Genomic DNA, 26,897 nt, shown 5'->3' on the forward strand with positions numbered 1-26,897 from the left:
TCAGTTTTGACGTATTTTTAGCAGAAACACTACAACACCATTGCACAAATCCTTGCTGTATATATGCATCTGAGCTTATGAGAACATAATAACAATATGAGAAAGGTAAGTATTTTTGTTTTTTAAACAAAGATGGGCTAAAAACTGTTGTACAGTACAGTGAAAATCCATGGGTTTTTATTATACGTATAAGAAAGGAGATGGTGCCTATTTCCCTCTTGCATTTTACTTACCAGATTTAGTAAAGCATTCATGTGGTATAATATAGAGGTAGGATTTAAGACACATTGACTTTTTTAAAAAGTGTCATTAAGTAAAAGTCGCGATTAATCTATCTGAGCTCTTGCTGAAGTCCTGCAAGGTTTATTTTCTTTGATGTTTGGTAGCTGAGGAGAATTTCTAAAAAAAAAAAAAAAAAAGCACATGACACACAGGTCATCTGAGACATTTTATATACAATCTTTTTTGGTACATGGAAATAAAAAAGACTCTATTCGGACAGAAACACATAAATACAAACCCGAACAGGTCTTACAGTATAAAACAGACATGAAACTGCTTAATGCTTCACTAAAGCCATACAGTTAGGATGCATTACTATCATTTTACTATGTTCAAATTGACAGAATCCAATGTACAAATGACTGCGTAGTGCAGGTTAAATGTAAGTAGTTATTGTTAAATGTGACCATAATACGATGTCGAGACATTCTTGATGTTGATGTTCACAATGCATTTTAATCTGTATGACTTTAGTCATGAACAAGACAGGGGTCAACTCACACTTCTTACTGAGTTATTATATTGAGTAATTTTAACTGTTAATTATTGTTCATTCAAGGTTGTCAGCTATTTCTCTTTTTTGCTGGTTTTGTCAATTTTGAGATGAATCCACTTCCTCTTACTTTTTTACTTTTGTTTTAGGTGAATTGAGCCTTGTCTTGTTAAATCATTTCCTCTATGCAGAGGGGGGCAGGCTTGGCTTCTACAGACGGCAGTGCAGTTGTTAAAGCGCTGGATTAGATTTTTTGGCACAGGAAATAGTACAACCAATGAAACTAAACACACAAAAACACAAGAGAAGAATCTATATGCTATAAGAACAAATATTGTTAGCATTTAAAATGTTAATTGTCACAAAATACAATATTTACAGTCTCATAAATTTGAGGGGGAAAAACTGTGATTAAGGTGAACGAGACTCGTAGTGTATATATAATTCCTGCATCAGATTTAGTAAAAATATAATTAATTCGAGAATGTCAGTGGTGCTTTGCGGCGTGTATACCGTACTATGAAAAGGTTTTAGGCACTTTGATTTATTATGCATTACACAATGCCATTTTTATGGGGCCCAAATTCAGTATGCAGCATGAAACAAAATAAAGAAGCATCTCAAAGAACAATCGTTAGAAGAACAAAGAGTCCTGCAACAGATGGTATGGTCCCCATAGAGCCTTGGAGTCTGAATCATGGAGTCTGAATGGGTTTACATTAAGTGACAAAAGCAATGGAGACAGGCTAAATCCAGCAGAACATTGGAAAAATACTCAGAAACGCTTAGAACTGTACTGAGGTTACCACTGAAAAGTACACTAACATACAGGCACCCTTTGCCTTGGATTTACATGCGGAAACATTGCCCACACCAGATATGGATCAATTCATAAAAATGTAAAAATAAAAATAATTTTTTATTGTAGACTTTTGAAAGAGACTTTCAGTTTTTTAGTGCCTAAACCTTCCACACAGATTTGTATATACTGTGTACTTTTATTTGTATTGACAGTTAGCAGATACTATTTAAAGATATTCACTCCCAGGAGGTGTGAAGGAAAAAGAGGGGAAAGGAAAGCTGCTGCAGTGGGTCTGGAATTGGTTCAGAAAAGGTTGCGACAGCTTCCTTCTATTATTTATTTACCATTTTTGTTTCCTGATATAACTTTGTCTTATTTTTGCAGCAAATGAACACCTTTATGCTTCATACTTCATGCATAAACAAATGTAAGGCCTTGTATAATTTTATTCATTTGCCTTCAGGTAAAAAAACGGTCTAGATCAAATGATGAGTCTAATCTGGCGTGAGAGAAAGAAGATGATTCACTGGAGTGCTGCAGTTTGGACAGATTTTCCAAGATTTACTGTAACAACCACTCAAAGCTCACGGTTACATTATGCTCCCTCAGATTTAATATTCGCCCAAATTTTTTTTAATGAAATCAGTTGCTGTTTTCAACCCCAGATCTGATCTACATAAGCCAAAGCAGGGTTTTGTTTTTTCGTTTTTTGTTTTTTTCATGAGGCATATTGGGAAACATATTGAGTAAAATGAATCTCAGAATTACAGGTCAAGGGTCAGTCATGTCAAAGAAGTCTTTCTCAGATGGAGGCCCACCCCGGTACCAGCTACAGCTTGTGTCAGAGCGGCGGATGCAAGCGTACTGCCGAGCCTGCTCGCCGTTTAGGCTGTTATCCAGCAGCCAGTCAGTCCACAAGCACTCGTTTTCTCCTGTAGATGCACACGGCACTGTGTAACAGGTGTTGATCTAAGAAGAAGAGAAGAATAATCGATTCGTCATCTCATCTCTCATCTCATCATTTATTAGTGAAGTAGGTCTCCCGTGTATTATGGATTACAGTTATGCAAAGGTTGGAAGAGAAAACAATGTTCACACATTTTAGACAAAATAAAAACAAACAATTTTTTTTTGAATATAGAGAGACGGAAAAGAGGCAAAGCAGCAGGAACAGATGAGAAGAGTGGCCTTTCTGCTGTAACAGCTGTTACACTGTTTCTTTAGTCTAAGCTCATGAAGACGTCTCTGACACAGACAGATGAGTGTGAGAATGATAAATATGTATGCATAGAGAATTGACAGTCCTTACTCACTCTGCATTCACAGCCCATCTGGTATCTATAGTTGAGATTCTTCTTTTGCGACACTGATAAGTTGTCCCAAGACTCTACCAGATCACACTGGCCAATAGAAATCCTCCCATCACTCCACATGCTCCCTGTTTGGTGACATCAGCATTTAGCCTTGCATTCAGTAGAATAGATTAAATAACTATTGCTGTGTCCAAAGGCCTCCATAAGAATCTTAATACTCCTAATGATAAACCAAATTTTTAAGAGCTTCATTGGTATACAGCTTTAACCTAGTGTTTTGGTTGATGATTGTCTCACCTTGTGGAATAAACCTTACACTGGGTGGTGGTCTAATGAATTTGTTTAGCGCTGTCCCCGGCAGACAGGAATCAGTCTCAGTGAAAATGAATAGTTTCACTCCCAAAAGAAAAGCCATTTAGGAAAATTTCTCTCTTTACTGGTCACAGCACCAATGTACCAACTTGTTTTTTCTTTCAAAGCACAATATAAAAAAGTTTCATTGCATACTGTACCTGAGAGCAGATACCCTGCCTTATTGTTGGAGTCCAGCTTGACTCCACACAGCGATGAGAAAACTGGAGTGTACACATACTGGATATCCTTAGCCTTGTCAAAACCTTTGAACATCTAGATACAGATGAGAGGAAAAGAGCAGAAACGTTTTGTACTTTTTAAGAATGGGCTTGGCATAATGTAAATTTAATGCAGTACAGTATGTGCAGCAACAGTGTCGTGCAGGAGGAATAATAAAAGAACTCTAGGTTTCCAAATTACAGCAGCAGAGAACATCCTAGTGCTTAAAATCCAAATGTGCAAATGAAAGTGTTGCATATTTATAATGAGCAGACATTTTTATGAAGAGCAAATGTTAATCCTGTTCAGTAGTCATTATTAACACCATGAGGTCATGTGGAGATAGACATTTGGAACATTTCAGCTTGATTTCTTTTCTCATTGCTCTAAAAATATTTGGACATTTTGCCTTTATTTGACAGTTAACACAGGGACAGGAAGCACTTAAAGACAGAGGGGAGTTTGATGTCAAACAAAGGTGGGAAATCAAACGGTGGATGTTATACTGTTATGTGTGTGCCATTGAGACATTTAACATGCATGATACATTTTACTTTATAGGGGGCAGGCTATATGTAGCTCCACATAAACCACACAGTTTAAAAAGGGAGGGGGGGGGGGGGGGAATGGATATGTGTGCATGACCAGGGCTCTCACCTTGATCATTTTTATTTCGTATTGGATCATCTTCATGTAAGGTGAGGAGCTGTTGCTAGGCGACACAATCTTCTCTCCAGATATCTTGGCTCTTATCACTGTTTGGGAAACACAGAAAAAAACAAGGATTAGGATCCTGCAAGTAAATCCAAGATAAGATAAGAACATTGTTTGCATACAAGAAACAATGAAAAACCTGTGCAGATAGATAGATAGATAGATAGATAGATAGATAGATAGATAGATAGATAGATAGATAGATAGATAGATAGATAGATAGATAGATAGATAGATAGATAGATAGATAGATAGATAGATAGATAGATAGATAGATAGATAGATAGATAGATAGATAGATAGATAGATGGATGGATGGATGGATGGATGCATGTCCTCTCAGTAGTGATACAGGATGTGTCCTCCTCTCCTCTGGGAGGGAAATCAAAACCCACATGGAATAACAAGTAGCTCTCTGCTTGATCACTCCCATTAACTACCAAGTCCTCTCCACAAGCACATACTGTATGTGAAGTATGAGTATATACTTCACTGTGCATACACACACAGCACATTTTAATGTTACAACCTCTGAGAATATTAATCATAATCAAAACATTATTAACACTGATTACTTTAAGCAACCTGACCCGAATATTAGAGGCTTTATGTATACTGAGCTATTTTTCTCTTCCACCAAGCACATTGAATCTACATTTTTAGACATAGGCAAGGGCTGTAATGATGACTGACAAATTAATTTCACTGTTAGATGTTTCTTTTTCAGACTGATAACATACTGGTAAGGCAATCAATCAAAGAGAACTGACTTTATTATTATACATCTGAGGTTCAATTTAATGAAAAGTGAAAAGCAGTGGCATCACAGAAAAATGTATGTGACAGCTACTTATAAGAAAGTGAGTTAAAAACATGCATGGAGTGTTTCTTTTCTTTTACCATAATCGACAAGTGCTACCACGTTCAGATTACTAGATTACTGCTTACATTAGTAACACAGTGTTAAAGTTTGTAATATGTTATGGTTGCATTTCACATTACATTAAAAACTGGCCTGTCAGTGACTAATGAATCTCCAGCAGAATGAGGCGTCTATATGAGCTAATTCTCACCCTCAACACATTGTAATGGGTTTTTTTCAACATGCAGCGCAGTATGATGGACTTTTTGTTTGGAATTCCCTTCATGTTTGAAGGTAAATGTGCTCTGTAATAGCACTAAAATCCACTTAATTTGCTGTAACAAGTTTGGCGTTGTAACATTTCAAAAGGGTGAATTTTAACCCTGGTCACGAATAAGCCTTTCATAAGCCGAACTATGTAGCTTGTGTGGCTAAATGCCGTATATATAGCCATATCAGAGGGAAAATCAGTGCAGGTATTACAGTAAAAACACTTCTTTTTGAAAGCAGTTGGGTCACAGTTTTATACACATGCAAAGGCTCGATAAACATGTCCATCAATGCCTCATCAAGCAACTTGTAATAAAAAATCTTTACCAAACTAACATGATAAAACTAAGGATATTTCCTCTAGTTCCTTTCGGTAACTAAATTGTTATTTTTCACTTCTCGTTTTAGTTTTTAGTTTAGTTTTCATTAACTATAACAATCTTGCCCTGAATGTATGAGTGATAAAGGCGTACCCACTACACCAGTATGTAAAGAGTTGTGTTGTTTTATCAGACAGAATAATATTGACCAAATACACTGGGTATTTCTTGTCCTAAAAGCATTTGTGCTTTTTCTCTGTGAAGATATTCTGCATGATGGATAATATCCTATATAATGAGGATATAATATATAATATCCTTTAATGAATTCCCTGTAAATTCATCTCCCACATCTATTCTCTGTAAAAGCAGGAGTACAGTCCCTTGTAGTGCAATGGTGAAAGAGAGGGGGGAAAGGAGCCAGAAGTGAATTGAGTAACCTTTGTGAAATCATGAAAGAGAGAGAAAAGTAACAGTGTTAGGGAGAGGGAGTGAAAGTGTGAACCTCACTCTCGCACACAGCTAAGCAAACGTCCTCGCTTGTTTTTTCTTTTCGCTCGACACATAACTGTGCCACGGTTTTGTGTGCTGGTAAGAGGAGGAGGAGCTCAGCATGTTCTGTGAAATTGGCTCAGGAGAAATAAAGACTTTTTTTTTGTTCATCAAACACACAAGTGGAAAGATGGGCAGGCAGACAAATATGTGCGAATCCGTATAACGCTTTAATCGTTACACTGCTTGCAGCAAAAGAGCTGATCAAGGAACCTTCATACATTACCTTATAGAAAATGTCAGGGAGCATGACTGTAGATGCCTCTATGCTATTTGATATTCTTCATTGTTACACTGCATAATTCATAACCGGAGGCTCAGATTCGGTGTGGTAATACATTTGAAAGCATTAGACTTGCAGCCATGCAGTAGTTTTCTTGGGAATAGCTGCTGTAGTTGATAACTTGATCATCTTGGCATTATCCAAAACTTTACAGTGACCACGTTCTCTGTAGTACCTTACCTTACAGTCTGACCCCTACAAAGACACACCTGCCCATTAACCCACCTACTGTGTATACACACATGCAGCTGCAACCTCAAAAAATGTCAGCAGAGTTTGGTTTGATTAATTAGCTGTATTTGTTTAAGTAGGCACTGTCAAAGCTTGAGCTGTAGACGACTACATCTACAGCTACTACTGAATCTTTTCACTTTCTATCTATTATATTTGATCAAAGTTGTTCTTTTTTATCATAATATCAAGTTAGTACATTGAATGTGGCACTAGTAAAATAATAGGTTGTACGAAAGGTTAATGTAAAAAGTTTGATGTGTTTAACATTCTGAAAGGATACATTATAACCGAGCTCACAGGGTATTAGGAGACCTGTTACTTTTGATACTAAAATACATTTTGAAGCTGATATTTTTGTATTTCAGCTCAAATATCTGTATGCAAGATTACAGTATTATTTAGTTAATATTTTATGTATTTAGTTAATAATTTAGCTTAGGTATGTGAAGCTAAATCATTATAGATTAAGGATTTTTTTTAAATTCTGGTTACCGCACAGGAGCCGGTGTATATATGTATATATTCTTGCATGAATTTATTTTCATAAGAATCTTTCAAGGATTTCTCAGTCCTGCTCTATTGTGATGTAAAGTGTGTGCATGGTGGTACACACACACACACACAAAGAAACATGTCTCAAGATAGACAAAGTACTTTGGAAAATTAGCTGTCACTCTGTGTGCCGTATTAATGGTCAGCAGTATACCACGGAATAGATATGTTCTGTGGAAAGATCAAAGAATTTGCAGTCTTGGCTTTGGTCGTGTGTCAGTGCCAAAATAGAATCTATAGCTAACCAGCCAGGTTGGTGATTTTGATCTTTAATTGAGGAACTATTGGTTGGGTAAGGAAAAGAAAAATTCTATTGGATTTGCAAGAAGCCATAACATTTTTTGGAAAGTGCATTCCATGAGATATACTTAAGAAATTGTCTATAATAATAAGTGAATTGCAAAACCTTCCAAAACAGTTGTCTTGGCCTAGATTATCTGAAATGTTTACCCCCACACCCCCACCCCGTCTTTGAAGTGTACACGCTGGGTTACCAGCTAATTTCAGTTACTGCAGCTGTGTTATGAACGGGAATAAGGACAGGCACGCCTGCTGAGTGAAAGTAGCTGTGCATCTGCCCCACAGTTTCATAACCAAAGAGAAATATTGCAAACTTGTACCATGAGAACCTATCTGTAGTAAGTAACTTCCCCCTCCAAGATGAATCGGCACCCTTGTCATGCTCACAAAGCTGGACTGTCAGTGGGCTTTCACACTGATATTGTTAGTATGCAGACCATTAGACCAAGCCTATAGACATGGAAATGAAGTGGGGAGAGACTGGGGAAAGAGAGAGAGCGAGAGAGATGGAGTAGGCTGAGTTGGCATGGCTTGGCCTCTGTCCAACAAACAGACACTCGCATGCACACAATGTCAAATACACAAACATGGCCAGGGAACCGTCCAAGGTTTGTCCAGATGGGATATTACTCAGATGTTGAGCTTTATTCAAAGAGCTCATCGACTCTGACAGCACTGTCAGGTCAGCTAAAGGACACCACCAGCCTACTCTTAGAAAGCAACCAAGGATGGCCTCAGGTGCCACCAAGTGAAACACGTTTTTTTATTTCGATTTTGAGTCTCCTTTTTTGTTATGCATCGGTCCAGAAAATTATATCCTATCTGAAAAAGGCCCAGTATCCATATCCATTAAGAGACAGGCACATACTTTTGGAACTAAAAACTTGCCACAGTTCAAAAGAATTTTCAATTATCTTTAGTAATTCTTCTGAATTTATGCACAACTTATGTAAAAGTTTTTTCATGTGATACAACCTTTGTAAGAGTTCACGCAATAAGTGTGTGCTGAGTTGGAGTTTCATCTGGGCTCATTTTTATCATTTATTTTTACTTACTGTTTACATTATACACCTATTGTCAATGCCACTAAATATTACATGACTTTAAAATATAGCTATGGTGCTATGGTACCAAGGTGCGGACGATCTCTTTGGGGACATATGCCATTTAGCCTTTTTTCACCGCTCTAAATCTAGAATTTGTATTGATCAATTTTGTTTTGTTTCTGTTCTGACCCATGGTTAGATTATTCACTGTATGTTAAAAATCGATGTAACTACCAGCAGGGGGAGACAGTTGGAGTTTTGCCTGGGTGGCTCCACAGTGTAGTTAAGTGAAAAATTCCTGGTTTGATCCTGGAGGAGACAAAAATCCCTTTGGTACAGAGTCAAAAAGGGCATCAGCCTTAAAAAAAAGAAAAAAGAAAACCACGTGACACTGCGGTGACCCCTTGTGAATAAGCAGCCAAAAGTAACTTGTTTTTATATAGAAGCCAATGGAAAAATGACCTTTGACCTCTGCCCCAATGTTTTTGTCAAATAAGTGTCCAGATCAAAGCTAAGCTCCCCTCACGAGGTGCAGTGCTGGGAAAAAGTACTTTTACCTTTCCTGATTTTTTTTCCCTTTTTTTAAAATTGTCACACTTAAATGGATCAGATCATTGTCTTAATAATAGACAAAGTGAACCCAAGTAAATACAAAATACAGTTTTTAAATGATCATTTCAAGGGGGGAAAGCTATTCTACCTGGCTCTGTGTGAAAAAAGTAATTGCCCCCCTAAACTTAATAGCAAGATTGTGCCATCAAAGTGTTTGTGATAACTGACAATGATGGCAATCTTTCACATCACTGTGGAAATATTTTGGCCCACTCTTCCTTGCAGAACTAATTTAATTCAGCCGTCACTGTTAAAGGTCATGCCAACGCATCTCAATCTGATTTAAGTCCAGACTTTAATAGCTTGGATAGCAATTTTCCCCACAATAAACAAAATCACCATGTAAAAACTAGATTTTGTCATTATTTGGGTTATCTTTGTGTGTATTAAAATTTGATTATCTAAAACATTTAAATGACAAAACAATGCAAAAAAAAAAAAACAACCAAAAAAACCCCAAAGCAACCAAATTATCTTTCACTGAATTGTATATTTATTTAAAACTGTGTACTTTTTTCTCAGTAGATTTTTGTTCGTTTCAGTTTTGTTGTAATCAGTAAAAGGATAAGGTAAAAATATTCTTGTCTACAAACTGCCCCTTTCTACAGAGTCCAATCTAAACACCCTGCAGATGGTGAGGTTTTGTCACAGTTTTCATTTTAGAACTATTTTTCAAAGGTTTTGCTGGATAGTTTCATGTCTAATCGACTACAACAGGAGTATTTTGTTTTTGTTTTTTTAATAAAAGGCCTACATTATGTCTGACAAGTCTCCACTATGTGAGTAATTGGTGTCCTTCAGTTGCTCTGTCAGATCTGCAACATGCTCAACAAGTCCAGGTTCAAAATATAAAGATAGCAACAGCAATAATGCTCGGTTCAAGGTGTCTCAGTGTGACTTCGCTAATCAGTGGCTGATGTCCATCTTCTGTTTACATTCTGTGGCTTATTGAATAAGCATACCTGGACAAGCAAATAAATGTGTGACAACTTAGCAGTAAGAAACCTGCTCTCTATAACCAATGATTAAAAAACAGGGCACAGCACCATGCAGCTGAAAACCAGAACATTCCAGCTTGAGATGTTATTCTGGTTAGTTCAGGTCCTCTACTAGTTTTCCTTTATAGTTTCAGGCTTTGAAGAAAGCTCAAAGAGCCAAATATTCATACTTGCAGAAATGTAATCTCAGCCATCAATGGCATGTGTCACATGTAAAATGCTGTCCTAAAAACCTTGCATTGAGATAACCAAGATCTAAATTGGCTGTTCACCTGGAGATTTTGAATACAGGTATTGCCTTTCATTTAACCCGGCCTTTGTTTTAAAAGCACTGTAGAGAAGTTGACCCTTTAAACCTAAAGGGATTTGCAGACCAACTAGAAAACATGACTAAAATAAAAGCAATTTCCTCTTCTCTCTCTCTGTCTCCCTCTCTCCTCTGCTGGAGTGTAACCTTTGACCAAAGCACATACTCCAGCTTTCCACACTCTGGAGCCCAGTACTCAAAGTCAGAGCAGAGTGTTGGTTTTGGCTTGTGCTTAGACAAGAAAGAACTGGATGACGGGGGCGTCGGGCAGAGAGACAGGCACACAGACAGACGGACGGACAGAAAGTAGGCCAGGACTTTTTTTTTTTTTTTTAGGGGTTGTTTTTACGTGAGTGACAAAAGGAAGGCGCTAATTTCTTAAAACAGATAGCACACAAGGAAAAGTTCATGTTAAGAGAAAAACTGCATCCAAATCAACTTATTGAAATACTGCTATAAATATCAACCATGAAATTATGTTCAGATAACTCACGTTTTCTATGAATAATAATCATAATAATCAAGCTTAGCCATGAACCTCTATTGATTAGTTCTTGTAAAACTAATTTTGCACTGTGGATTGATTTTTTCCCCCTAAAAGCATGTAATTAATCTGATCAGTAATCCAAATAATTAATTGGTTTGTCAATATGTAAGGACATTGTCCAGATTAAAATAAATAAATAAAGCATGCACCTATTTTCACACATATAACCTTGGTTATTCTAAATTTCAATAACTTACCAATCTCAGCACTGCAAAAGAGCTGTTGTGGGTGTGCTGGGTGGCAGCTGCATCCCTCCACAACTTCCTCCAAGCCTGCACCAAGCAAAATGAGCACCCAAAGCCCCAGACACATACTCCGCTCCTGGGACACGGCCATGATGACTCTGGCTACCTCTGACCGCTCCACCACTTGATGAAAGCTCGGCAACCTCTTGTGATCCTGTTAAGTTCCCCTGGAAGAAAGTCGGGTGGGCAGTCAGCAAGAGGGCAGGGTGATAGATAAGACGGTGGGGTCGAAGTGGTAAGATGAGCTCTGCTGAGCCGAAAGGCAGCTGTGGATAGAAATGTTTTCATAAGTTTAAAGTAAACCTATGAATTCAAGCTGCAGTGAAGGGAAGGGAAGGCTGCTGCTACTGTTGCTGCTGCTGCCACTGCTCTCTTTTCTCTTCTCCTCTCTCCCTCTCTGTAGACAATACGCAGAGGAACTTACAATAGTTGGATCCCCTCACACTCTGGTCTTGAATGCTGAGAGGGTCGCACACAGGGAGCCTCTTATGTGCTCAACAATTTAGGGACAGCCTCCTCTAACGCAAGAAGAAAAACTACCATCCTTTGGCTCTTCTTCTGCCCTCTTTTGATGTCCTCACTCTCCTCCCATAGGCTGGCATAGGTCTCATTCACTTAGTCATAGTTTCATGTTTCATGTAATCACATCCACTTGGGAGATTAGGTTTGGTTTTTGGATTTTGTTTACAGAGCTGCAGTGGATCTGTGTACATACACGATTCCCGGAGGATGAGTCCCGCTGATTTTGGTGGTTCCCTGACTTGTCCTCTAGCACCACCATGAGCATCACATGTTAGGATTTTGCTGAAATAAAGACACATTTCTTTGTTATTTTTGCACAGTGTTCATGTGACTTTCATAAGATGTTTATTGGCATTATTTGAGGATGAATTTTACTGACTTTGATTTGAGTTTTTGTTTATTGCAGCAGTTTTACTGCCTTACTAATAACGACCACTGCTAAAGGGGCCTCTTATTTTTCACTGCAGGATTTTCCAGTTTGTTATTATAACTAACATAAGTTGTCATTATGCTTCTTCATCATTATTTATCCATCAGTTATACTGTTTATTTGCAGATTACAACACCAAGCTTCCCAGTGGTGGTGAAGATTGGACATGCTCACTCTGGAATGGGAAAGGTAATTGGTTTATTTATTTACCAACTGACATATATACAGTTAGATTAACCATTTAACCACACCTGCTTTACTTAAACTTTAGCTACCATTCAAAGATATGTGGGGATCGACTATTACAGCCAGGAAATAGTTTTGGCTCTGTGAATGGAGGACAAATCATGTGGCTATTATAGTAGTTAGCTTAGATGGTTAAATGGTAACCATAAAGCACCACTACATCTAGAATCACATTTATTATACTTGTTAGTGCTTTTGCTGGCATACGCGTGCACTTAATAGCCTTCTCCCATCCTCTGCTTCCATCTTAGATGTCTTTCTTTATCCCTTTCCTCCTATCAGTTCATCATTTTTATTCTCTCTTCCCTTTTACATTTTGTCCAAACATTGTGCTGTTATTGATTGACAACTGTGTTAATATTTTCTGGCTGAAATCAGAGTGGAGCGTTTCTACCGCTCCTGATCGATCCACCACACATCATTCCCCTGAACTGCTCAGTTCAATAAGCCATTTTCACACATGCACTGCAGCCCCGAACTTTTCTGCACATTAAATGGAGAAGCTTTATGTGAGAAAGCAAACGTCTTAACCGGTCAGATTGGACATTAGATTGATTGATCGATTTAACACTGTTAACCAATGTTTGATGGCCAGTTGAACCAATGTTAGAATCAAGCAAGTCAAACATTGTCCAGACAGTTTGCAGCAACTGCATTGTCAATCGGCTTTGAACACAGCCAGTCAACTTCATGAGTATGTCCAGTAGTGATGATGCATTTGTTTTTAAACAAGCTTGTGTTCTACATTTGAGAAACGGCAACTTAAAGCACTGTCCTGACCTGACTCTCCTGACATTGTGATCCATGTAGTGCCACTCTGTGCTGGGTTACCCTTATTCATTAAATATAATTTATTGTGACACAAGAAGGTATTATTTGTGTATTACAACCGAGTTACAGGAGCTCAACAACCACTCATCCTTGAAAATGTTCTACCCACACGTACCATCACTGTCCTTCCGGTCTTAAAAGTAAAGCCAATGGAGAAGCGCTTTAACCTGCACTTTTTCTATTTACCAGCAGGGGGTGAAATGTACATTGGTGGCATTTGCGTGACAAATTGTAAGACTGGGTGCATTTTGAGAGTCTTTCTTTATTTGAATAAATAAATTAAGTATTTATATGTTTTACTCCACTGTAGGTTAAGGTGGACAATGTGAGCGACTTCCAGGACATTGCAAGTGTGGTGGCCATCACTCAGACTTACTGTACTACAGAGCCATTCGTAGACGCCAAGTACGACATCAGGGTCCAGAAAATTGGCACGGACTACAAAGCCTACATGTAAGTGTGCTGTCCTTGTGCGTCATTTGGATTTAGGGATGATATATTGTGCGTGCGCGCTCATGTACCAGCAGACAGAAATATAAATCTTGAAGTTTACCATACCACATCTCCATGTCTCATGTGCCTTTAGTTTAGAAAAAAACAAAGAGCATATGCTCGCATATGGTTATGAAACTGCCATTCAGACAGAGAACCTACAGCTCTGCTCTCTGCCTGACTGCAGTTAGTAGCTGAAGCCACAAACCTCCTGCTGCAAGGATGCTTACTTCTCTCTGTCTTTTATTGCCTGCATTTATAATATCTATACTGAAGGGCTGACTCTGTAATGAGGCTTTTACATAATAATTTAATGCACAATTTCCTCTCCTTTTCCAGGCGAACATCTATCTCTGGTAATTGGAAAAGCAACACTGGATCTGCCATGTTGGAACAAGTAGCCATGACTGACAAGTGAGCACCGCTTCCACATTAGTGATGCTCAGGCTGCCCTGATGTCACACACATCTCTCTTGTGTTTTACCACAGTTAGTCAGTGTACTCAGATTAATTCAGCTGAAAGCCGTTGACATTTTGTACCACAACTGTTTTCACATCATCTGCTCATGGGTGAAGCATGCATTTCAGCACAGTATTGAGAGCACAGGTATAGTAAGTCAAACTGTAAACAGTATCTAGTGCACTTTCAGCACCGTTATCTGTGTACAGCAGCCCTGGAACAAACATTATTATTCAAATATTATTTATAGAGTTGCAGTTGTCAAACAACTTTTAGCTCAGTTTTATGCAAGCTACCAGGGCTAGAACACTGGATTAGAGTACATTATCCTTCAGGTGAGTATTGATCCGTCTGTTTTGACCCTAGATTGACTGGAAGGAGTAAAGCAAGGAAAAAAACAGCACCTTCATAGGTTACAGCCTGGAGCTAGAGGGGCTCAAGAACGGGTTTGCCGTTGGGATCTAAGCCCAAACAACATTTCTGCTACACGCTGTGCTGAAGTGATAAATCAATACCACTGCTTAATTAGTGTGCAAGACTTTTCATTAACAATAAGGCAGGAAAGGTTCACCATCATCTCCCACCTCGTTTTGATACAGCAAAGAAAACAAGTTAACTACCTAATCTTGTTGCACATTGTCACCTATAGTCGCCTTTGACAGCTGTTAATAGGCCTAATTTGTCACGCTTTTCTTTGTGACAGGTTTAAACTGTGGGTCGATACCTGCTCAGAGATCTTTGGAGGACTGGATATCTGTGCTGTCAAAGCCATATGTGGCAAGGATGGAAACGACTACATTACAGAGGTGAGAAGGAAAGGAAGGGAAGGGAGGAGTAAAACTAAAGAACTCAAAAGGTTTTTAGACTTTTTCCTGCATCACTGTATTTATTGACTCTTGCGTTTTGTTTGGAAACTTTCACCACGTTGACATCAGCCTGTGGGAGCTGTGTTGCATAAGCATATTAAATTTAGCATGTCTGGCCCAATTTACACTGCTGGGAGCAGAGATTGTCTGGCTGGGAATAAACTGATTCAGGTAACCTGAATGCACATTAAGGGTATAATAGCTGATGTCTGATGACACTCTGACGTGCATACATTACACAATTTGTGTCACTTTATGTTCATCTTTTACACCAGATTGCTCTGTCTTTGTGTTTCAAAACTTTACTATCTCTCTATTTCTTTTTCACCTCTGCCTTTCCAGTATTTTTTTTTTTATCGCAAACTGGTTTTTATGTTTTGCAGCCTTTAGTCGTGATGACAGCAAAGTAGAAGTATACATTTCTTCTGCTTAATGCTACCTTTTATGTAGAAAACATTTACATAAACCAAAACCATTAACACTCTTTTTAAAGTTTTTAAAGGCTATAAAGTATAAGAGCTTAGATTTAGTCCAGATTGGACAGATTGGAGGCGTCTGGCAGGATGACTGCACCAGATTCTCAATGTTCAGGCTGAGATAGAGCCATGATCAAGAGAAGCTGACATAGAAAGAGGTTACAATAAAGTATGAGGAGCTTTGAAAATTGGTTTTCTGGCTGTATTGGTTCTCTTAAAGTTGGGTAGTTAGGGCACTTCAGTGTGGCAGGTTAAGCTTCAGAAACTGATGGGAGTATGTTTGAACCCAAAGGCAGAGAACTGACACAAAAAGAAAAAGTATGAGCTGCAAATAATTGGAGGGACTCAGACTATCGCAGCAACACTACTACCAAGCTGTTGAAAAAAAGGTAGAATTCAGGAGTACAAGGCCAAAGATGAAATGTTTAGTGACCAGCAGCTTGACAAGCTTGGGTTTGTAGGGCAGAAACTAAAGTGCTCTAGAAAGAGCTGCTTCTCCGTGGAATAATTTTAGCAGTAAGTACAGAGCATCTTAATTATGTAGGTCATTGCAGCTTGCTCATTTATGGGTCAGTTCTTATCAAAATTGTGATAACTGGCCACGAAAAGATGGAACAATATGGTAAGCACACTTCAGATATGGTAAAACACAGCCTGCTTTGTGAAAGTCAATAAAGAAGCCAGAACAGACAAACCAACTCGATGTTTCTAGACGGCAGCTAATCAACTTATAGAAAGAGTAGAGCAAAAGCTGAAGTAGTCTAACAGCTAAGAGTGTGTTTGTGATAAACAGATTAGACAGATGGAGGGGGAGATATGGTGACAGTTTTAAAATAACAGGATTATGTAGTGATGATTCAGACAAGATGTGTTTGTGGAAATAACTGTATGACTAAAAATGATAAAAAAAAAGAGACCATGCATCAGAGAGAGCACAGGGAAATTATCCTGGAGCCGACATGACACAAAAGGCTTGTCATCCATCCCATTTAGGAGCCACTAACAGCTCCAACATCATTGTGAAGTTTGCGGACGACACTACAGTGGTGGGTCTTATCACCAACGGTGATGAGACGGCTTACAGGGAGGAGGTCAGCGCCCTGACCCACTGGTGTCAAGACAACCATCTCACCCTCAACGTCGCAAAGACAAAGGAGTTGATAGTGGACTTCCGGAGGTGCAGAGAAGTACACACCCCCATCACCATCAACGGCGCTGCTGTGGAGAGAGTGAGCAGCTTCCGGTTCCTTGGCGTACACCTGGCTGAGGATCTTACGTGGTCAGTACACACAAACAAAACAGTGAAGAAGGCGCAGCAGCGCCTCTTCTTTCTCAGGAGACTGAAAAGATTCGGCATGAGCCCCCGCATCCTCAGGACCTTCTATCGCTGTGCCATTGAGAGCATCCTCACTGGATGCATCACCACCTGGTATGGCAACAGCACCGCCTACAACTGCAAAGCTCTCCAGCGAGTAGTGCGGTGCTCTGAACGGATAATTGGAGGTGAGCTTCCCTCCCTCCAAGACATCTACAGGAAGCGGTGCCTGAGGAAAGCGGGGAGGATCATCAAGGACTCCAGTCACCCCAGCCATAAACTGTTCAGACTGCTTCCATCAGGAAGGAGGTTCTGCAGCATCCGGTCCCGTACCAGCAGACTGAGAGACAGCTTTTTCCATCAGGCCATCAGACTGCTGAACACGTCATAGACACCTCAGCTTCACTACTGGAACTTCAACATTATGCACTCCACACTGTATATAAATGCCACTTGTTTTGCACATATTCAACTCTGTATATTTTATATATTTTATTATTATTATTATTATTTTATTTTATTTTTTTACTATTTAATTTGTAAAAATGTGTATACATACACACACACACACACACACACACACACACACACACACACACACACACACACACACACACGTAGGAAAATATTTAGTATACACATCCAGAAATGCATACACTATTATATATTGTACATATATTTATTAGTTTCAGGTTGGCCATTCTTGTATTTTGCTCGTTTGTGTTGTTGTGTTTGCACATCTCTGTTGCTTGTGGGGCTCGCACACAAGAATTTCACTCGCATGTGCTGTGCCAGTGTGCCTGCACATGTGATGTGACAATAAAAAGTGATTTGATTTGATTTGATTTGATTTAAGCTTTGAAAAAACTTGACAGTCATAAAACTGTGTACTATTTAAACTGAAAGCAGATTTCATACTGAAACTGAAAAAATAGGAAACAAATAACAAAAACATACCTCCACAGTTCCCATGAGTCACTTTTTATAATGATGTAAAACTGAGGGCAGTTTTTGCTCATTAAAAGACAAAATCCTGTAATGGTGTGGGTGTGTTTTGTTTCTGTTTTATTTTTTTATGTTGTCTTTTTTTATGATTTCAAACTACACTTTCCCTGCAATTGGAGAAATATAACAGAATCACCTAGATACTCTGTTCAGACCGCTGTGCTGTTTAACCTCCTTTTTTCTTCAATGTCCTGACTTTGTTAGCCAGTCATAGTTCGTACATCTTCTCATCTCTCACATTGTTGTCTCCTGTTATCCAGGTTGTGGGTTCATCTATGCAGCTGATTGGCGATCACCAGGCAGAGGACCGCCAGCTCATTTCAGAGGTGGTGCTGGCTAAGATGAACCAAGCACTGGCCTCCAGGTCATCTAGCGTTTCCCGCTCACCAACGCGCTCCCCTCAAAGCCAAAAGCCAGCTACTGTGCAGCCCCAACAGGTGAAGCCTTTAATATGTTGCATTGTGTAGCATTTGTTCTACAAATACAAAAAAATTTGCACCGCTAGACCTCTTCCAGTGTGGCTGCTGTTTTAAAATCTCCCTGTGGAAATCATGTCCTGACCACTTAAAATTGTGCATCTACAAAGGATCCTGATGAATAACTTCAGGTTTAAAGATACTGTAAGCCTCTTTAGAAAAGTACATAGATGCTTCTGGTTATGCTCCCAACTGATGGACTCCTATAAAGGTTGCTATTTGGTCTCTGGGTTTGAGCTAGAGAATTCATTTTCATTACCAACGATAATATTTTAACATTAAAACTGGATCAGCTTTACAGAGATGGCTGATGTTTATATCTTAGAGAGCAAACATTGAAAGCATAGCAATCATAAATATGGCGGAATCAGGAAATCCACAATGTGATCTAAAAGTAGCAAGTGTTTCCAAGGTGCACAGGAAGCACCTACTGTAGTCCTTCACAACTCACTAGTGCATCCTTACCTTCGTTTTCCTTTATCCCCAACCATTTGGGGTAGATAGCTGCCCCTCACTGAGCCTGGTTCTGACGGAGGTTTCTTCCTGTTAAAAGGGAGTTTTTCCTTCCCAGCTTTGCCAGGTGCTTGCTTATAGGGGGTCGTCTGATTGTTGGGGTTTTCTCTGTATTATTTTAGGGTCTTTATCTTACAATATAAAGCGTCTTGCAGCTGTACTATTGCTGTATATACCGGAGCTAGGTAGTGTAGTGGTAGCACGACTCACCTTTGGAGTGGGAGTTGCAAGTTCGAGTCCCACGCATGAAGGGTCCTGGCTAGACCCTTCATGCTAAAAACCACAAAGCCCTGGAATGGTGCGGCTGCAGCACGGACACAAAAGTTTTCACTGCAACTTGTACTCTTTATGATACTGAATGTGACAAATAATGAAAAAGCTTGCTGTTTTGTTTTGAGGCCACTGTTGTTGTGAAATTTAATTGTATATAATTTAATTTCCCTTTCTCGTTTTTTATTGCCTTGCCAACTCTTTTTTTTCATTGATCCCTTGTCTCCTCTCTGTCTACTAGACTGCTGCCCCTAAGGAAGGACTGGCTGATCCTAACAGGACTTCAAGCCAACGTCCTCAACCTCAAGGTTTCTGAACACTATTCACCAATGTAAAAGGGCTGCTGCTGTAGCATGTCTAGAAAACACTAACTAAATTCATCATTGAACAGTCCCCTTGCTAACATCACTTTCTGAGATGAAGTATCCACTAGCTGTTAACTTGAACATCTTCCTTATCAAACAAAGTACTGCCATCAGAAAGTAAACAGGTGGGAAATAAGTATTCAGTGCTTTCACATCGTTGTATTGGGACTTGATACTGTAACACATAGATGCCCGATCATCCAGTTTACCAGCGATCTGTTAATAGACCTGTTTGTTTTTTTCTGCCAAGAATTAGACAAGAAGACCAACAGTAATGTCTTCTCTGTACTGTAGATATGCAGCTACCATTAGCTTTGCCTGGGCATGGAAACTGGGAAAAACAGCTTACCTGGCAACCCGATCCACCAATAAACACCTTTAGAACTCACTGATTTGCACTTTGACGTCATGTGTTGCTCTGTGGCTTTCACAGGTTTTGTATTCATCAAAATTATGACACACATCTTGTCAAAATGGGAAACTTTGATCTGCTATGGTTTCTTTGGAAAGAGCCATGCTGGCTGTTTCCCCTGTTTCCAGGCTTTGTTTTTAGCCTACCTAATTACCTACTGAGTGTAGCTTCATGTTTACCGTATAGGTACAAGAGGCATATTCATCTTCTCATCTAACTCTTGGCAAGAAAATGAAGGAGTGCAGAAGAGTAGAAGCAGCTTGTATTTTGTAAGCATACTGATCCTTGTTCCTTGAACTCAACAGTTTCCTTCATTACTGCCTCAAACTAGTATATTGACATCATGGCTTCACTTCGGTGTTGACAGAAATGATTGGTGCACTAGTCTGGGTCCAAGAACAGCAAGAAGCCTCTTCTATCTGTCAAAGCTATGCCTTGCTTCTTTTTAACTTGCGGCATTCATTTATATTAACAAGCCAGTGTTGTCTGTTTTTAACTTGTGGCATTCACTTGAATTAACAAGCAAATGTATATTAAAATGCACTTAGCCAGCATGTTAAGTTTAATTGCAGATGTAATGTAAGTTTTCAAACGTGTGTGTGTGTGTGTGTGTGAGAGAGAGAGAGAGTGTGTGTGGTGGTGTTTGTGCTCAGGGCTGATGTTTTAAAACTAAGTGTGCCTACTAAACGCAGTGGTAAAACGCTACCCAAAGTGTTACATTAACAAAGCCATTAATGTTGGAGTTGTTGTGTTTGTCTTTGTGTGAATTTGGGTTTGCATGTTTGTTCATTGTGGTTTCTCATTTTTTGCATGGGTGTGGCAAATGCCTGTACTCCATGTGGTGGTTAAGATGTTGTAGAAATAGCTTTTTGTGTCTTATGTGAATTGATAGAGATAAATATGTGCCTATTGAGTGTTAAGATGTGCAAATCGGACTTCACTATATATGAATTATGCATTAATAACAATGCCATATGTGATACTAATTTAACACTGTGAAAACATGTGCACTTATTGGTGGATTAATGTTTTATTTTTATGTGTTCTTTAGTGAAAAGAAAAATAACTTACAGAGATTACCATCACTCTGCTTGTTAAATTTTGGCCAGCTCAATTGGGTTTCTGTGGTTTCTGCTTAAATCATTTTTATAATCTTTAAATTGCATTTTTATGCTAAATAAATTGATTTCCTTCTGGCTGAGCAACAAGATCTTGACTTTTTTTGTGAGTAGCTGATTAGAGTTTGTGTTTGGTTGTAAATAAGCCTCAACTGTTTTGTGTTATAATACTTGAAACAGGCAATCTAGCTTCATAAAGTGCAAAATATGATGTTTTTTTTTCTCTCACAATTACAACACCTGATTAAATTAAGTTTTAAAAAAATTAGCATACTTTTCTTTGTCTGCATGATCATTCCTCATTTGCTTGGATCCAGACCATTGAATTGCTAATATTTGAACATCTGGCTATAGATTTGATGAAGATTTTGATTTTTAAACCTTTTCTAAATAAAGAGATTAAATAATATTTTTAATAATATAGCTAAAATCGTTTGCCACTTTCTGTACTTGCTTGACTGATGTGGCGAAAATCAATTATAATAGCGGTCAACAAAATATTAAGCAAATCTCTAAACACAATGTTCCCTAATTCTGGGTTTGTAGCCAAGCAAATTGTTATTGTGTCTCCCTTTATGAATTATGTTTGTACAAATTGTATTTTCTTTGGTTTTTATGCGTCGTGAGTCCCAAGCAACCATTGGGATGCTTTATGACAATCTGATCAAACGTAAGACTCGTGGCCAATTAGCTGCTTGACAGCAGTGACTCTCTGAGAACACATGGGATGAATTTTCATGAAGTTTTTGTAATGAGAAAAAATATATATAAATTCATAAGTCCATAAACAGGATTCTGTTTACATTTTTCAAGCTGTGTTCAAAGAGGCTTTATAATGTAATTTACATTCAGTAATTCTGTTTTGGAGAAAATGAATTCTGAACTGCTGGAAACTCATCCCTGCCCTGCCGCTTCTAGCTCAGCTTGTGTAATCACTTGGTTCTTTTGTGTTGCATGTCCCGCCACGTTGCTGCTTGTGTTTGGATCACTTGTTCTAAACCGGTATTTCTCCGTTAGCTCCTGACCTTTTGTTGTTTACTGTCTTTCTCCTCACCGTCAGTCTGATTCTTTCCTGCCACTGCCTGTTTTAATTAGCGCACTAGTGCTGGTCACTTGGCATGATAGGCGAATCACCGCACCTTCTTTTAACTGCTGTTCTGCCTCCCCCTGCTGGTCATTACAGCCAAAACATTCAGAGCCTGCTTTGCCCCAGTCTATTCTTGATAGATTAGTTAGATAGGATTTCTATGAATGTCTGGAATCGTTTTGTGAATGGGCATGTTTAGATTCAAGCTCATTTTCTATGTCATGTTCTGCTTTGGTTTTTGGTGAGTGTTACAAATGCCTGGTTGTCTAACGCTGCACTAACAGTCTCTAGAGTTTAAATACTGATGCTTGTATGTTCTATTATTAACCCCCTTTTTGCATTTGGGTGTTGTATAGCAGTGGAAGTACAAGTTCATATAACTATATTTCATCTTTTAGGTGCACCAGTGAAAGCGCAGAGTGTGGACACATCATCAGAATCAGCTAAGAGAGCATCTGAACCAGTACCAAAGCCCAGCCAGGCTCAGAGACCTGGTCCAGGTCCAGCTCAGAAACCAGTTCAGGCTCAGAAACCAAGCCCAGTGCAGAAAGCTGCCTCAGTCACAAAACCACCAGTACCGAGGCCTCCACCAATGATGAGAGCCCCGTCTGTCACAAAGCCAACCCCAGATTCTGCTTCCACTTCAGCCCCAGCCAAAGCTTCACCATCATCCCCTGCAAAAGTACCGGCAGCTGCAGCTCCAGGCTCTCCACCAACCAAAGCAGCAGCCGCAGTTTCTGGCCCCGCTGCAGCCTCAGCTGCAGCTCAGGCTTCTCCCCCAGCCTCTCCTCCAACCACAGAGCAGCCCAAGCCCCAGCCTCAAGGCTCCCCATCCCCAGCACCTGGCAAACCAAAAGATCTTCCCCCCAAACCCACACCACCTGCAAAACCCATTCCTCCTATGCGCAGAAATTCCAAACCACAGCTCCAGCCTAAGCCACAAACCGCACCTCCTCCGAAAGCTTCGCCCACACCCCAGCCCACTGCCCAAGCACCATCTCAGTCTTCAGATACAGCCTCGGTCTCTGCCCCAGCACAGGTTCCGTCCCCAGCCAAAGCCAGTCAGGTCCAACATAACATCCAGTCTCCAGCTAAGGCTCCAGTTCAAGTTAAGCCAGCTGCTGCTTCCCCGAACCCTGAGCCAGTCCCAGCTGAAGCAGCCGCAGCACCGGCTGAGGCCGAGGCAACAGTGGAAGAACAATCGCAGCAAAAGACTCACCCTCTTCTGAAGTAAGAGCTGAATTATCAACACGCTTATTTAAAGACATTCATTCATTCATTTGAATACAAATTCTCCTTTATCTGTCTTTTCTCGATTTCCCCCTCCTTTTCTCCATTCTCTTCCCAGTAAATCCCAGTCCCTGACCAATGCCTTCAACGCCTTCAGCGACTCTTCTTTCTTCCGCGGGGTCTCAAGCTCCGGAGGCGAAGGCCAGGAGGAGGCAAAGGCCGAGACCATTCGTAACCTTCGAAAGTCTTTCGCCAGCCTTTTCTCTGACTAGACACACCCTCCATTTACCATTGGCCAGTGATGACTTGATTGACATTAAATGTGAACCAGTCTGAGATTAAAGTTTGTGTGTTAACTGTACTGTATTCCCTCTGTCCCGGTCCCTCTTCTGCACCACTTTTAGCTTTCCTGTGTGAGTAACAGTGAGGCCTGCTGGGTAGGATGTTCCGTGAATGAACCCAGACTAATAGGTCTGAAGGAGTTAAGTCATTGATATAGAATATATTATGATATAGTAGAAAGAATAGAATAAAAAATTATTTTTTCCCAGCGCACACAAAGGAACAGAGTCTAAGGTATAATGAAAGTATAATATTAAAGACTACAGATGGAATGTACATAAGTTTATATACAGTATATAAATGCAGTATAAACACAACTATAATGGGAGAGAAGCCAATAATAATAAAAAAAGAAATCAGCAGCACTTTTTGATTAGCTTTGCAGTCAGTGACATAACTCTTTCATTCAGTAGCTGGATTTATACAAATGTTAATGTTCAGATATGACATTTGGTTTCTCCTACATTTGATGGTTTCCAGTGAATCGTTGTTGGTCAGCAAGTCAGTAAAAAGGGAAGAAGAAAAAAAAAGAGATACTTCTTTAAAAGATTTGTTCCTGTCTGTGTAAATCCAGCCGTTGTGTCTCTCTGGTCCTTGGCTACCGTCTACTGGGCTCGTCATTGCTGCCCCTTTTTGTCTATAAGCCTTGAAGTTCATTTATGTGTGCGTGTGTTTTAGGGGGGAGGGGGGGATATCTGTATGTTCATTTGTGTTCACTTGTTGTGCATGGCTCCTCCAAGTGTGTGACTTTTTGGAGCAAGTGAGAGCTCTATCAGTGTTAGACTTTGCCCTCCGTTGCCTCTCTCTCTCTCTCTCTCTCTCTAGATGTTGTAGCCTTATTGTGAACATGTTTTCAATTCACAGCTATGTGTGTTAGCTGTGCAGACCTGGGTCAATTGCATATTAAAATGCATTCATTCACTATGAAGCTTTGAGCATTAGAATCAGCGTGCCGCTGCTGTTTAGGAGGAGCACGGCTGGCGAGTAAATGAATGCATTTCACGTGGTAACTCATGTCTGTAGTTGTGACTGGTGATTTCTTGTTTCACCTCTGTGTAGATCTATCAACAGTATTGTACTTTGTTGATTATTCTCATGAAAAGACATTGAGACAGTAGTGCAATAACACCTCGACATGACTGTTGAGTGCTGTCACCCTATTATATTATCATACATACGGGATCTGTGTATGTGTTGAATACCTTACTCTTACATTCCCTTTAAGATTTCTTTCCATGGTGACTCTCCAGGTTGCTCTTTACGTGCAGTCAGCATCTGATCTGAGTACTATCACAACTGTTGGTGTTTCGTCCTTAGCCTTGTATGTATAGGTGCAATGAATTTTACGCAGCCTGGATTGAACCCTCTACCTTCACCGGTCATTTTTGGTTCAGTTGTTGCATTTCAAGAACGTACGCGTAAAAACAAATCCTACGACCTGCATATCAACCTGTCGGCTTATCCATTTCCATGACTATGTTGCAAGTAAACTTTGACATATTGTATTTGTCAGAAGTTTATTTATTTTTTTGTAATATATTTATTTATTTTTGAGGTTCCATATTTATGGTAAAGTATAAAATGTTTGTTTTATATTGTGTTTTTATTTGTAATGCAATCCTGCTTTGCATGATCTGGTGACTGGTTTTTTTTTTCTGTACAGATAAAAGTTAATAAAGATGTGGTTCCATCATCCCACTGATTCACTGAGAGTCATGCCAGTGGCTGTGTCTTTTCTTTGAGTGTTTTCTTCACATGGGCACATCTATTTCACACTCATAAAGAAGTGTGGTGCATCTGTGTAAGCATATATGGCCTGGGATAGATGTGGATATTCACCAGTCAGGGAAAGTCTAATTAAAAAGCTGCTGTTGAGCAGACTAAAACCAAGTTCGCCACAGCCACTGCTTCTTCTGATTTCAAACTACAAACCTGAAAAAAAGTAAGTTTCTTCTTCTTTCGCTTCCTCCCTTTAAGGATTGCCACAGCTCATCAGCTGTCTCCATTACCATGTCACCAATCCTAAAATATTGCAACATTGAAACCACTGTGAGTAAGTTAAAAACAAAATATGCAACTGCTAAGACAAGATTTTGACTTAGGTGTCACCGACGTCCATGTGATTGTGTCACATGGACGTCTGAAGAGTCTGAAGAGCTGTATGCACTGGCATGGCTTGTCTAGCAGGAAATTTGAGACATACCACATATCACAAGACAAAGCTTTGATTAAAGTGATTAAAAGGACTTTAAGCTTTAAGACACATGACTGTTAAAAGCATCTGTTGAATTGTGAACTCAACAGATTTGCCCCAGTGTGAAGAACTACACCCTAATTTACCAGATAAATTTTTTTTTTTAAAAAGCACACGTGGCACAGGGTCCCACATTCATTCATCACACTCTTAGAAATATTCACACTCAAAACCTTTACTGAGATACATTGTTTAATTTGTTGGTATGTCATTTTGCTCTCAGCATATATATTTATTTTCCTTTAGATGAAAAATACTAAGACATCCACAACAGAGTCTCCCTAACAAATCTAGCAATGCCAGAAGGCTTACTGTATATCAAAACATTGTAGAGCGTTATATCTTACACAGGCAGCACAATATTTACATTTTAGGAACACTTAAAAGTAGAAAAATGATCATTTGCCAGCACCATCACATAAATTTAAGCGAGCGAAGTGTGAATTATTGATGTCTTGTGGTGTTTTATTTAAGAGGTACTGGGTTGAATTTTCTCATGTGAGGCAGCAGATGGCACTGTGTATATGTGGAAGTGCTGTCAATTGTGTACTTGCCCTTTCTCAAGATTAGCATTCTATAATTATTTATTACACTCTTTAAAAATACCTTACATATAAATATCTCTAAAACATCTCTAAATATTTCTCTAAAAACATTACTTATACATACAGACGTGTGTAAAAACACATATTAATGACACTTTTAAAAAAAAAGTTCTTTGTCATATTTTCCTCATCCTGTTCTTCTTTCATATCCTGCCTTTAATGTCACGCTTTTGTCACGCTTTAAGAAGGCGAGTGGCGGAAGGGCCCTTTTTACATGTGCCACTTTAGCCTTTAACATAAACCACAATACTTTTGCGTGAAACTGAACTTTTTTTTC

The 26,897-nt window shown here is 39.3% G+C and overlaps 2 protein-coding genes across 6 annotated transcripts in view; one reads left to right on the plus strand and one right to left on the minus strand.

The window, feature by feature from the left end:
* syn2b (synapsin IIb) overlaps window positions 1-25,310 on the plus strand; it is a 103,724-nt gene extending 78,414 nt beyond the window's left edge. For both annotated transcript variants that reach the window (XM_080892814.1, XM_080892813.1), the window contains 8 exons: window positions 12,384-12,446; window positions 13,645-13,787; window positions 14,166-14,240; window positions 14,990-15,092; window positions 18,209-18,385; window positions 19,449-19,515; window positions 22,588-23,419; window positions 23,538-25,310. In XM_080892814.1, coding sequence (XP_080748940.1) covers window positions 12,384-12,446; window positions 13,645-13,787; window positions 14,166-14,240; window positions 14,990-15,092; window positions 18,209-18,385; window positions 19,449-19,515; window positions 22,588-23,419; window positions 23,538-23,691 — 1,614 coding nt within the window. In that variant the 3' untranslated portion in view covers window positions 23,692-25,310. The remainder of the gene's footprint in view (window positions 1-12,383; window positions 12,447-13,644; window positions 13,788-14,165; window positions 14,241-14,989; window positions 15,093-18,208; window positions 18,386-19,448; window positions 19,516-22,587; window positions 23,420-23,537) is intronic.
* LOC308403420 (metalloproteinase inhibitor 4-like) lies at window positions 443-12,037 on the minus strand. 4 transcript variants are annotated; one of them, XM_080892818.1, is made up of 6 exons: window positions 12,021-12,037; window positions 11,258-11,472; window positions 4,121-4,218; window positions 3,403-3,517; window positions 2,891-3,015; window positions 443-2,546 (listed from the first exon to the last, which is right to left on the minus strand). In XM_080892818.1, exons 2-6 carry the CDS (start codon window positions 11,394-11,396, stop codon window positions 2,349-2,351), a joined length of 675 nt encoding a protein of 224 aa, XP_080748944.1. In that variant the 5' UTR covers window positions 11,397-11,472; window positions 12,021-12,037; the 3' UTR covers window positions 443-2,348. The 4 variants fall into 4 exon arrangements, with proteins under 4 accessions (XP_080748944.1, XP_080748943.1, XP_080748942.1 ...); XM_080892817.1 differs by lacking the exon at window positions 12,021-12,037 and adding an exon at window positions 11,730-11,822; XM_080892816.1 differs by lacking the exon at window positions 12,021-12,037 and having other exon boundaries at window positions 11,258-11,769.
* Window positions 25,311-26,897: the final 1,587 nt, after the last annotated feature.

The sequence above is a fragment of the Rhamphochromis sp. 'chilingali' genome, assembly GCF_963969265.1.
Source record: "Rhamphochromis sp. 'chilingali' genome assembly, chromosome: 9".
Taxonomy (NCBI): domain Eukaryota; kingdom Metazoa; phylum Chordata; class Actinopteri; order Cichliformes; family Cichlidae; genus Rhamphochromis; species Rhamphochromis sp. 'chilingali'.

What these genes read in the sequence shown, in the direction of transcription:
- LOC308403420 (XM_080892818.1), bottom strand. Translation starts at nt 11,396, where the DNA reads ATGGCCGTGTCCCAGGAGCGGAGTATGTGTCTGGGGCTTTGGGTGCTC. An exon ending in GGCAGGGTATCTGCTCTCAG is followed by an intron (nt 3,016 to 3,402) that starts GTACAGTATGCA and finishes GTCACCAAACAG; the next exon opens with GGAGCATGTGGAGTGATGGG. An exon ending in AGATGGGCTGTGAATGCAGA is followed by an intron (nt 2,547 to 2,890) that starts GTGAGTAAGGAC and finishes TCTTCTTCTTAG; the next exon opens with ATCAACACCTGTTACACAGT.